This window comes from Sabethes cyaneus, chromosome 2 (assembly GCF_943734655.1).
Source record: "Sabethes cyaneus chromosome 2, idSabCyanKW18_F2, whole genome shotgun sequence".
Classification (NCBI taxonomy): domain Eukaryota; kingdom Metazoa; phylum Arthropoda; class Insecta; order Diptera; family Culicidae; genus Sabethes; species Sabethes cyaneus.
Genome location: NC_071354.1, coordinates 97,937,871 through 97,951,135, shown reverse-complemented (window position 1 = coordinate 97,951,135; position 13,265 = coordinate 97,937,871). Strand labels below are relative to the sequence as shown.

Below are 13,265 nucleotides of genomic sequence, written 5' to 3'. Positions count from 1 at the left end.
TGGAATTTCTCCAACATTTTTCTCGAAAACCGAATTTCGCTGCGATGCCAAATGTCCGTCCTAAAACTTCAATGCCATTCGATTCGACTTAACTAACGCCGCGCAAAGTGAGTGCAAACTAAATTTGTTATATCATTTCATTTGCCACGCAGAATAAGGCCCTTTGCAAAACACTGAGCTAATTATCGATAACCCAATCTATCGTTTGTGTGCCGTACTTCTTTATCTATTTCTAAGTGTTCTTGACTACTCAATGAATCGATCATTGGGGTTGTTTGAAAAATTCCCTGATTTTGTTAAAAATTCCCTGATTATTCCAGGTTTTTCCAGGTAATTTCAAATTCCCTGATAATTCCAGGTTTTCCAGGTTTTTCCAGGTAGTTGCCACCCTGTCTAAGGTTGAGCTCCTCAGAAACTTGCAAAACTCGAGATTTATATACAACACAGTTTAATTTGTGGCAATGCGAAGTTTGTCGGCTCCTAGTAAAGAAACGTTATACAGATTTAGTAAGTGTTGCTTCGATGGCCCTCCCTTACCTAATTTTTTGCTTCTTCTCCTGTACGTCCGATCACATTCTGTTTGGATATTACAAACACAGTAGCTTTCATCATTTTCTTTTACAGTTCACACACTGTAAAAGTGTAAATGATAGTTTCGGTAGTTATTAAAAGAATGTTTTGTTTTCGTTTTAATGTATATTTTATATTAGACCTAACAATATATCCAATAATAATAGTATACCAATAAACAATGTAAATTGATGAAATTAATCAATTGCCAATGACTAATATATGTATAACTGCTGGGACTCTGTTTGGCTTCCAGGTTTGTCAACGGTAGTTCTCACGCGAATGTATCTTATAAATTGGACTCCACTTTTTCGAAAATGTTCTCATGTAACGCTCAATGAGAAAAGGTAGGTACATGTTTATCTGGCTATATAAAATGCTCCGGACCCAATGAAATGGCGAGGAAATAAGTTATCGCTTGGAACACATGTATGGCGTAATGTGTGTAATGCACGCCGAGTCATTCACGTTAAGCGTCGAAATATTTTTTTCTTATCATTTCTTTCTTTCCAAACGTACGTACTGAATAAAATGCGCATAATTATTAGTAGATTAATACTCGTTCTAAATTAATACTAGTTCTAAATATCCGCAGATATTCGTTGTTTTTTGGCCTAGTTTAAACCATTGCAAAAAAAATGAATCTTCCAGTGTAAACTTATAAAGAATAGAAGTAAATAAGCAGCAAATGACTCAAGGGTGGCTTAAAAACTGTCATGATTCTATGTGAAGATTTTGGAAAACCAGTCCAGCTGTGAGTGTAATGAAGAAAATGTAATGAGCATTATCTATCTTTTCACAGGTACGTGAAATCTTGAAAAATTATCTAGAGTTGATCTAGACGATCAACTAATGGGAATTTCAACGTCTTTCTTGTCACGTAGTGCATATTATAGAATAAGCGCGATGGACCGTACTCCAGTGCTGAATGAGCAAATGAGCAGCCCCGAAAGATGATTGTCCTAAACAAGAATTGCCCCTAATTTATTGATGCCCGACACCGATTTTTTTTATCTAAAGCACCTAAGCACGTTTTCTGTAGACCGTACTTACTCTCCCGAAATTATATAGGCAGCTTAACGTTTAGACTGATCACTCATTTTTGCGTCTCAACAAGAGCCATGACAGTATTTTTGCTAATTTTTGCCTATGTGTGACGCCTGAGTCCCACTGTCTGAAGCCCACACCTAAGAAAGATTATACGTTCAATACCAGGTAAATCTGAAAAGAATTATAGTTGATGTTCTATGGGTTAAACAATAACCAACTGTCCTTTGTGTGCCTGCGTCATGGTTGCAATACATTACAAATGTAACCTCAAATGTAATATAAGCGGTGATACAAAAAACTCGATATAAATTTTTAAAAATAGTAAGTTTAGTTGACATTATCATGAAGCAATCAAAACGTCCTGTAGCATATAACCTCGTGCAGGAACGCCTAATAACCCAACATTTGTTTTTTAATTAGTCTTTGTTCGGAGCTAGTATTAACAAATAATTAGAAAATCATAATCCTATGCGTCTTATTAGAATCCCAAACATCAGCCAAAAAAATAAAAATTCCGTCCAATTAAACTACTGTATAGTAGTGCAACTGAATGCATTGTCTTCTTTATTACTGAGTAGTTTATGACGCATATCTGATCACCTACTTATTGTTTTAAATGATCGCTTAATTTGGGGACGATCGGAATACATATAATAGGGTAAAGAGTTGTTGCCATATCGAACTACTAACTCTAACATACCTATTTGATTTATTTTCAGAAATATGTTTTGTTAAATTATTTCTAGCCAATATTTTAAGTTTCTTTGTAGGAAACGGCCAAACAGCATTTGCTACTTTCTGCTTTCTATGTATCAATTGTTCATGCTTACTTTATCGAGATAGGGCAATCAGTCTGCAAAGAAAATTAAGGTCTAACGTCGTCACTACTTACTCATTGATATCTCAATTTATGTGATGATTTTCGTATATTTTAACTATTCTTAGAAAAACAAAGCTATATGGTAATATAATGCTATGTTCGTATATGTGACAGCAACCAGGTTATACCTCGTACCGCCAGTTGCATTTATCTATCGGATTATATTTTTTAATATCAAAAAAATCAAGATCTAACTGTATAGATGGAGACAACATGAATGGAAGTTCTTCGGGTAAAGTGGGCAGGATTTAAAAAATACTTGCTTTTAACACTACATGAGCGTTCTAACGTTTACATTCCTTGGCAAAAAATGCATGCACAGCCAACAGCTAGTGGAAGAACGGGTTAGTATTATGAGCGTTCGTTGTCTTGGTTGTGCAGAGTATTTGCCGCTCCAGATGGAAATCGTATTCTAGTTTAGCGTCACTGACTACATGCAAGGGAGGAATCTGAAATTGGACACAATAAACTGACTGTTACAATACCAGTAGATAGAATATCTTCACAAGCTGTACATCTTAAAACTGGGACTAAAAACTAAGACACAATTTTATTTTCGCCATACGCATAATGAGCGATACCATATTTGATTTTCTTGTTTTTTTGATCAGATTGATACACAATGCTTTGCTCTCACGCCTTTCATAAGCTTTTTCGCCCAGTTTCAAGAATTTGCAGTGTCATTACAAACCTCGGTAGAATACCTGCACAGAGCAGGATTTAGTACAAACGGCACTTCTTCCATTTCAGCGTGAACATTTAACGTCCCCGTAGAATAAGCTGGCGGCTTTGGAGCAGGCCGTTTCGGAGACAACTGATATGATGGCAGTAGTTGTTCATAATCATGATCGAGAATTTCAGATGGAACCTATAATTGAAGTAAACCTTAAATTTACATACGTTTGAGAGAAATTAGAAAATCGAAACAGTACGTACCGGATAAAAAGAATTCTCTTGGCTGGCTTGGATTTTCAAATCTTCTATTGTTTTTTCGAGATCCGAAATACTTTGTCTGGAAGGCACACTCGGCGGTGCTCGGTGGGCAATCAATGTTGTCTTGTAGCAAATTAATATGCCATTGATGTCGCTAAAAGTGCGTTATATTAAAGACAAAGAAACATTTCATGTTGCTATAAGGAAAGTGCTAAAATTTATCAATACAAATATCTAATAATTTACAAATGGAATAGTAAAAACAACAGTTCCCGGAAAGCGCTAAAAAGATGGTCAAGAAGGCGACATTTTGATGTTTTGAAATGTATATGTGTTGCCATTATTGCACAGTTCAAATAGCACCCAACTGGAACGGAAAGCAGCGATATTTTGCTGCTTAAAACATAAAGCCTAATAAAATACGGAAAGAGCAAAACCTTGGTTATGATATACGTTACTAAAGCAGCTTGACCTTCTATATATTCGAAACATTTTGTATACGACTGTTAGCATAGGTATGCAGGATGTTTCATGGCTTGTTGGACTTCAATCAGTTTTGTATCTCAATGCCAACGTCGAGGAAAAAACGTAAAAACAGATTCTGGATGTATATCATTGTTTTGATCTAGGACGTTTCTACCAGTCATCGGCTGATTTCTTCGAACAATGATAGTAAAACGTTTCTAAAAACTAATGCAGTTCCAATATTGCGCCTTAGGGTAAGCGAAAAATCGTTATTGGAAAATAATAAGCATAGCGATCAGGGAATCAGAGATTGGTAAATAGTGTTTATCATAGACAAAACGATGGTGCAAGACGAACACATAATTTTATATTAGTTTAATTTTTATAAGTGTATTCCAAAATAAGATATTTTTTAAATTGATTATTTCAGTACAGTTTTCATATCCAAGAAAAAGGAATCATGTATGACATTCAATACACTTACCCCGCTAGTGTGAAGCCTTCAGGGGCTTGTCGTAGTCTAGAGCACAGTATAATATCTGTGATGGCCTGCTTGGCAACACCTTTCTTCGCCAGCCGATAGACAATCTGCTTTTTGCGCCACGCTCTCTGCTCGGTGTCGGCCGTCCGCGTAAGCTGAGAGAATCCTTCGGGTAAGGCTTCTTTGTCACCAATCACCTTTAGCGTTTCCAGTATATAATCCGGCAGTCCTTCTGTTTTCGATTGGCAGAGGTACCGAGCAGTTTTCTTGCCAAACAGAATATTCTCTCGCCACAGGTCAGCATCTTGATCTTGGTCGTAAGTTTTGTTTATTACTTGAAAGTTTTTAGGACACTTTTCATAATCTTCCACCAACTGTAGCGAAGTAATCGGTCTGTTATCAGGCAAAACGCAGATTATCGTATTGAGAATATTTTTTTGATGCTGCGTTTTTGTTTTTAACATTTTGCACGGCAGCTTATCTATTACAAGCAATCGGTGAATCACTGTATGAAATTAGCTCAAAGCAATAAACTGGAATCTATCAATTTGTTGAGCTAGATTTCTTATGAATCACACTGGCAGAAAGGTTTGATCGACCATTGAAAAACACGATAGGAAAGCCAACTAACTTATTTTGGGATTCCCAGCAGTAGCACTTGGTAGTTTTACACCTCTCTTCTAATATTATTTACTCCGACAAACTAAACGGTGAAGTAATTTTACATTTCACTTCCAATAGCAAAACTAAGAAAACCCGGATGCTCCTCTAAAAATGCAGTCGTCATTAGGAGCATAAACTACACTAAATATATCACAAAATGCTGCAAGAATATGAAGGGAAAATATCAGCCAAACGAACTGTCGACTTGTGCTTCGCACAGGTTCGCAAAACAAGAGCAAGCACAAATTATTCACAAACTATTGTAGCAGTAAGACGTGATAAAACTGACATTATTAGTAGAGAGAGGATTTTATGCAGCGAAACAGTGACTAAACGCATAAAAATCTATTCATAATATAGCGAAGATAAAAGAAGTAAAACATTTGGCAAAAAACCAACAAACCTCAACAAACCAAAACCAACTCCACTCAACTTCTTCGGAATCATCCAAATTCTCGAGAGAAAATTTCGAACTTTGCACGAAACGGCCTACGCTCACTTTTTTGACAGTCCTGAGTGGTTTGTTTACACTGTATAGAGTATAACTGTCGACCAACATTTGAAAGGGGCGGATAAGCCAACTGTCAAACAGAACGAGTGAGAGTTATTTTTGCTGGAGCAGCATCTACGGGGTGAAGTGGCTGTCAAATTAATACATTTTCGATGTCCCATGCATAGGACTAAAATGTTAATTTTGACAGGAACCAAAAAATTTGCTGGGAATTCCCCTTTACCGAGGACCATTTGAAAGTTGCTCTCTTCACTCCTACATGAGAAAGAGATAGCAACACACCATGCCCTTGAGCAGCATAGGAAAATGAGCTCTCACTCGTCCTGTTTGACAGTTGGCTTATCCGCCCTTTTCAAATGTTAGTCGACAACTATTCGCGTTGACGAACGTAAGCTGCTGCCACCTTCAAAAGTTTACTGTAGGGGTGAAGCGGAATAGGAATTTGTTGAAGAGCGCAAGAGATCGAAATATTTTGGTAGATTTTCACCCACATGTACATTGAGCTTGCTGACGTTTATCGTACGCACACATCGACGCGCGATTTGTTGTTGCTGATGTTGTTAGATTTCCACATTGATTTTACACGTTTGTTTTTGTTTTCCCCCAATTATACCCCGGTTAAAAAACATACGTTTGAGTGATAAACGATAAGTTTTTGTAGCCTTTTGCACTGGGCTTAGCAAGCTCTATTGAGCTTGCTGACGTTTATCGTACGCACACATCGACGCGCGATTTGTTGTTGCTGTTGTTAGATTTTACATTGATTTTACACGTTTGTTTTTGCTTTCCCCCAGTTATACCCCGGTTAAAAAACATACGTTTGAGTGATAAAGCAAAAGGCTACAAAAACTTATCGTTTATCACTCAACGTATGTTTTTTTACCGGGGTATAACTGGGGGAAAACAAACGTGTAAAATCAATGCACAATCTAACAACAGCAACAACAAATCGCGCGTCGATGTGTGCGTGCGGCAAACGTCAGCAATCTCAATAGAGCTTGCTAATCCCAGTGCAAAAGGCTACAAAAACTTATCGTTTATCAGTCAAACGTATGTTTTTTTACCGGGGTATAACTGGGGGAAAACAAAAACAAACGTGTAAAATCTAACAACAGCAACAACAAATCGCGCGTCGATGTGTGCGTACGATAAACGTCAGCAAGCTCAATACGGGCATTTCTATGAGTGTACAAGTGATCGTTTAATGCCGTCAACGCGAATATAATATACACTGAGAAAACTTTTCGTATAGTTTCTATGTGTCCTACATATCCAGCTTTCCACGGACGATAATGGCGGATATTGAGCACAAGTGGGCACAATCTTTTGACATGCATTGGAGGAGCGTCGAGTTCGCCCTGACGGAGTTACTATGGATACATTCATGATTGTTTGTTGTTCGAATGCAAAAATGTAAACATTGTTCAATTTTGCAGATCAGCTAAAGAGGAACATAATTGAACGGAGAACAAGTTTTATGGATTGTGGCTTTGCAGTTTTCGCAAATTTCAGGGAGAATGTCGAAATACGCAACGGAAAGTTTCTTATCAAGTCGAGACGCCGTTCGAGAGCAAACTTGACAACGGCTCGACCAACATGAAGTTAATGTTTGCGTTAATGTGCAATGTTTCGAATGTTTAATTCGCACGATTGTGAAAAAGTATTCTGAGCCAGTGCCTTCAGCAAATAATGGCCGCAAATCACTATAAAAGTTTGAATCCGTTTAGTTATGTTCCACTTCAGCTGATCTGCAAAACTAAACAATGTTTACATTTTTACACTCGAACAACAAACAAACATGAATGTATCCACAGTAACTCCGTCAGGGCGAACTCGACGCTGCTCCAATGCATGTCAGAAGATTGTGCCCACTTGTGCTAAATATTCGCCATTATCGCTCGTGGAAAGCTGGATAAAACTTAGATTTTGAGCTTGAATGCACAAATTTTATGCAGTATTGTTGTGAAATTATAAGATTGCCCAGGTAACCAATAAGCATTAGTATAAGCAGTAAATCAATCGTTTATTAGCATCCCTAGCGTTTTATACAGCAGGTTGCGGTTTATCAGCCTTTTGACTGCATAACTTTTGTAAATTCTATTTAACTTCTTCTTGTCGGTAACTAGCTGTAGATAAGCATTGCCAGCACTATATGGGGGATAGCAGTAAAGTAGCCGCATATTTTGCCAAAATAGCATTTAAGTAGCATTTAAGGCAACTTAAATGCCTATTGGCTTGCATTTAAATTGCATTAGAAATGCTTATTGGTTACCTGGGTGATTTATTCTACACCAATTTATGCCTTTAAACTTGATTTTTGTAACTTTTATTTAAATTAAGATTTGAAAATGTACTGGCAAATTATCACAGTGATATTTCTCATTGTTCACACTTTGTTAGTTGCGCCCTTATCGCGAATCACTCCGGAGTTAAATTATAGCTAAAAGGCTGTGTTTAACTGCTTTCTAATTAATTTCAGTAGTCTTAAAATGTATAAACCTTTAAGTAGGCACCAGAACCAAAAGTACCAAAACCAATGAGTGGGACATGCACAATGTATGTAATTTGACAGCCACAGTACCCCGGTGATTGCTAGAGCATTGCATACTTTTGAGATGACATGCCGCCACTCTGTATATAGTCACTCTAACTTTACAGACCATTTTTAGAGTGACTATATCCAGCTTTTTACGAGCCATAATGACGGACGTGTTCGTATTATTTGAATAGCATGTTTGACATTTCCCTAATACATCGCACGTATTCTTTCCGTACATTCCTTTAGTATTACCGTGAACGCGTGGAAAGAAAACGTGGGATGTATTAGGGAAATGTCAAAAATGCTGTTCAAATATTACGAACATGTCCGCCATTATGGCTCGTAAAAAGCTGGATACAGAGTGGCGACATGTCATCCCAAAAGTGTGCAATGCTCTAGCAATGCTTATTTTCTTTCTCTTTTCTAAATACGCGTTGGGTTGGTCGTCTGCTCGATTGGAATGACACTAACAGATAATTATCAATCCAATTTTGACATTGTCGCCACTCTATATATAGTCACTCTAACCATTTTATATGACAAGCGACAAAGGTAACGTGCTGATATTGATATTGCGCTTTCCCGTGCTGGTACTTTGACAATCCACGGATGACCCCACGGGAAAGCAATATCAATGTCAGCCACGGGGCGAATCACTTCAAATTTAATAAATATATTAAATATATTTATGCTTATTTACATACTTTTACCCGGGTGCTAAATATATTTACCGGTATTGATGAATTTCCGTTCACAAAACCAATTCCAGCTGGCTCCTCTCTCTCTCCAGGTTCCAACCAGTAGCAACATCGACACACCACTGATATACTCATTGGTTCAATACCCATGCGGCGAATTTTGACATTTTTGTGGTTACCTTCTTATCTAGATAACATACAGGGTTCACGAACACTACCAAATAAACGCCTAAACTAAACTAGTGAAGTTACACTTGAATTTCAGGCTGGCAACGCCATTTTTGTAGACCTCACAAATTCGTCTCCTGTCAGCAGCAGCAGCAGCAGTAAAAGTGCGTACAACCAATCGGAAAAGTTTGGATTTTCTGTTGCAAAAGTTATTGAGCAGTGCTCAAAATAATCGGATTTTCTCGCCTGAATCCCGCCGTGTCGGTTTAAATTAGTTTACAGCAGTTTGTTACGCGTTTTAAGAGTGATTTTCGTGTTGGAAGAAAACGGAAATTTTTTATTCCCTCACAACCCGGTTGCAAAGATCAAGAGTTTCTTCTTATTCAGTGCTTTCTGCATCCTACTCATACATTCACCGCGAGCAAGTAGAGGTTCTCTTTTCTGTGACCGTAAAACGCGTCGACGACAATTTCTCTTGAATGTGTGTATGAGCGATCGGTCTTCAGGTTGTGAAGAATTGGAAAGCAGCGTAAAGCGAACGCTTTCGTCAGTCGATTTTCGGAATAAAACCTTGTGAAAATCGTACATCTGAATCGAGAGCGTCGATTTTCCGAAAATCAGCAAGGATTTTCGAAAGCGCACAGGTGAAAAGCAAAAGTACCTGCATCAGCATTCCGTACTGTCGCTCGCTTATCAGTAGCGTGTGTGCGTGTAACGTGTTGGTGTGCGTGTCGTAAGTAGTGGGTTGTGTTTCCGGCGGTGGTGCGCGGAAGAAGCACTCGCTTTTTTTCTGTCTTACGAAGGGGCAAGTGGAAAAGTAGTGAAAAAAAGTTTCGACAAGAAGAAGAGGCTTTTTAGCTAGAGCAGAGATTTCCCGTTACGAAGTGGAGTGCAAAAGATTATTAAATTTCCAGCTCCAGATTTTCCAGCAAAAAATCTCGATTCGAGGCAAAATCTCAATCGCATCAGATTCGGCTAGCGAACGGACTGTCGGAATATAATTTTCTTGTGGGCAGTGAATCTACTAATTTCTAGCTGCAGTAACGAAAAAATAGTATATAGTGTGAAGGTTTCCATTGTTCGAAAACCGCAAACGTCATCTCACGATTTGGAGTACCAACGGCGTGAGGATATAATCGGAGTTTCTACAAAACGAGCAGAGCGGTCTTTGGTGCAGCAGAAATTAAGCACACGGATCGACCAACGACCTGCGGGTGAGTTATTTAATTTGAATTTTTGATTATATTTTATATACCTGTCATATGTTTCAATTTTGTTAAGTTCGTAGTCCAAACTGAGGCTGCAAAGTTGTGCAGGTAATAAATGGGTCGAAATAAACATGGCTAGTTGTGTTTAGTTGGACAGACATGATTTAAGTAATGTGTAATTTAATGTTCTATATGTTACTTTGCCTTAATATCATGTCACCGCCACGGCAATTTGAATTATATTGAGTAGAAATTTGTATTTAACCGCATACTAAAATTGTAAAGAGATGTAAATTACTAAAAGCGTTAATATTTATATTGCGCATCTAGTCCGAAATTTACGAAAACCGTAGTTTTATACAGGTAAAAAGCCGTATGAATAAAGCAGTGTGTTATTTTGTACCATTGAACTACCTATTCACTGAGTATTAAAAAAATGTATCATTTTTTAAAAAGATTCAAAGATTGCTTTGGAGCAGAGATCGTGTTGTAGCTAGATGTTTGAGGTAATATTAACCGATGTTGTAAATTCACAGCAATTTTTTTAATCTTGTGATAGATGTTTTAAAATAAAAAACTTTACTGATAAACGGGCGTGATTAGTTTAGCATTACATTATGTCCTTTAAACTAACACCGCGTAAATTTGATTCTTATCTTAGATAGACATTATTTAAAAAACAGGGTTTGAGTTAATCAATTATTGTGACAAACAGAATTCCAGTAAATCATAATTACTAACCACTAATGAGAAATTTCGCCTATGCACTTAGAGCTAACAATCTTCTGTAAGAAATCGACAATTACAGAGAATGTTTCCAAGTCATACCTTGCCATTGAAAGGTAGATAAAAAAACTAAAGCGAGTTTTACTCAGAAAAGCAGACAGAGTCCGCCTTGTCTGAGTGCGCGTGACAGCAGGTACCGACGATATTGGCCACGTCTGTTCGTGCAAACGTATGCGAACTATCGTAGAAACAGACAGCAGACAGGTGTGTGCGTGTATGTGAGCGAGTGACGTTCTTTCGGGGGATCTCCGTTGCCCATTCATATCAATTCCGTGTCGGTCGACTGTGCAGCGTTGTAACATCAATGACAGTCAGCCAGACGAATAAGCTGTTTTTTTTTCTATTTGTTTATGCAGCTTGGCAGAGGCAAGCTGCTTAACCTTAGAGCGGTCGCGTTAAAAAAAGTTACATAAGCGGTCGCGTCGTGTACTGAGTACACGGCGAATAATACTGCCTATATCTCAGGACTGACATGAAATAGAAGGTTGCGGTTTTCGACAAAGTTGTTTATCAATTTAAGACGCATCTGGAAACGAACAATAAAGTTTGAAAACTGATCCGCTAGATGGCGCAAATGGGGACCAAAACAAATGATTCTAGAATCTCGATACTAGAATCTCTAATATCTCGGGACTGAGAAGAGATAGACGATTGCTGTCTTTGGCAAAGTTGTTTATCTGGACGAGATCAATCTGACTGCGGATAACAAAATTCGGAACTGATACGGTAGATGGCGATTATAACGAGCATATTGAGTTTTTTTTGGAATATCTCAGAGTCGTGACGAGATAGACTGTTATTGGGTTCTACAAAGTTATTTGTTCGAACAAGACACATTTGGAAATTCATAACAAAGTTTGAAACTGTCTCAGTAGGTGGCGCGCGTGGTCAAATTATAATTTTATGATGATATCTCATGACCATGATACGATAGAAAGTGACGGTTTTTGACAAAGTTGTGTGTCTAGACAAGACGAATTTGAAAATGATCGGTCAAATTCAGAACTGTCCCGCTAGATGTCACAGTTGGTAAAATCATATTTCTTTTTGCGATATCTCAGCTTATGTCGAATAAACGGTAAAATGGCTTATCTGGTCTGGAAAAGAACACCAAAATGTTTGTAAATAGTATTCTTTTGACGATTTTCCCAAAACAGAGTTTGTGAATCATCGACAATGTTGACAAACTGAATAATGCACATATCACCTAGGGATACATGATACTTATTCAACTTACCCAAGTAGCACACTTACGATACTTTTATTTAAATCAATTTATTAATGACTCACATTAGTTGAATAACAATTAGTTGTACAGTTTTATAATGAGTATGTTATTAGGGAAGCTTGCTATGGTATGTTGAGGTAATGCTTTAAACATTAGAATGTTAGAATTATGTTGACACTTACCATAAAACAATACAAAACGAGCATTTGTTTGTTTTATTTCCTGCTATGATAATGAGAATGAAAAATGTACATTAGATTCCTAACAATTCTATAATATTCTTATTACGGTCACTTATATCATACAGGAAATAACACACACGTAATACAAGGAAAGAGTAAAGAATTCGAGCCCAATGAAAAAAGCAAGCTGTTTTGCAAATGAGTATCAAGAGAGTGCACTTCAGTCGTGTTGTCGCGTTAGCAAAACAAATAGCTTTGGTTTTATCATCACGCACACGTTAATAATTGCAAGCATCAACGTTGCCATTATGCCTGTCTGCCAAGTTAACTCCGGGATACGTTGCTGGCCCAACAAGCCACTCGTCGTATGTTCGAGTCTCGACTGGGCGGTGCCGCTTCAGAGTTAATAGGATCTTTGCACTAGCCCAGTGATTTTCCTGTACTCTAATAACCGGCAGCGATATCTATCGATAAAGAAGGGTCAAGTTCTGAAGGACGTTTATATCCATGCATGGTTTTGCTTTGCTGATAAATCTAGATTTTACCAGATTTTTTATTGCATGCCAGACAAAGTTCTAAATCTTCCAGATATTTGGTAATGTCCCAGATTTTTGCCAGATTTTTGTTTCTCCGTTCTGCAAAGGAGTCATCGCTCCTAATTTCAGACAACATTTTGTACCGGCGTTGATCAAAACTGGCAAGACGTTTCCCGAAAAAGTCCTCCCCATCGGTCAAATTGATCGCCAGATTTTGACATTTATTCGTGTTTGCCAGGTTTTCGAATAAACCTATTAGCGACCCTGGGAAGAATAGGGACTCAAACACTCTAAAATATTTTTTTAAGAATGTGATGGAAACGCAGCACGGGTTTCCAGGAATCTTGTTCTGGTGATATTTCTATAT

General features: G+C 37.7%; 2 protein-coding genes across 5 annotated transcripts in view; one reads left to right on the top strand and one right to left on the bottom strand.

Annotated features, from left to right (window-relative positions):
* Nucleotides 1–718: 718 nt before the first annotated feature.
* Nucleotides 719–5,347, bottom strand: LOC128734305 (multivesicular body subunit 12B). Of its 2 annotated transcripts, XM_053828426.1 has the most exons (5): nucleotides 5,011–5,347; nucleotides 4,383–4,860; nucleotides 3,437–3,587; nucleotides 3,192–3,368; nucleotides 719–2,949 (listed from the first exon to the last, which is right to left on the bottom strand). In XM_053828426.1, exons 2-5 carry the CDS (start codon nucleotides 4,841–4,843, stop codon nucleotides 2,830–2,832), a joined length of 909 nt encoding a protein of 302 aa, XP_053684401.1. In that variant the 5' UTR covers nucleotides 4,844–4,860; nucleotides 5,011–5,347; the 3' UTR covers nucleotides 719–2,829. The 2 variants fall into 2 exon arrangements, with proteins under 2 accessions (XP_053684401.1, XP_053684400.1); XM_053828425.1 differs by having other exon boundaries at nucleotides 4,383–5,347.
* Nucleotides 5,348–9,121: 3,774 nt separating this feature from the next.
* LOC128738396 (uncharacterized) overlaps nucleotides 9,122–13,265 on the top strand; it is a 45,921-nt gene continuing 41,777 nt past the window's right edge. For all 3 annotated transcript variants that reach the window (XM_053833483.1, XM_053833484.1, XM_053833482.1), the window contains exon 1: nucleotides 9,122–10,172. The gene's annotated coding sequence lies outside the window, so the exon portion shown is untranslated. The remainder of the gene's footprint in view (nucleotides 10,173–13,265) is intronic.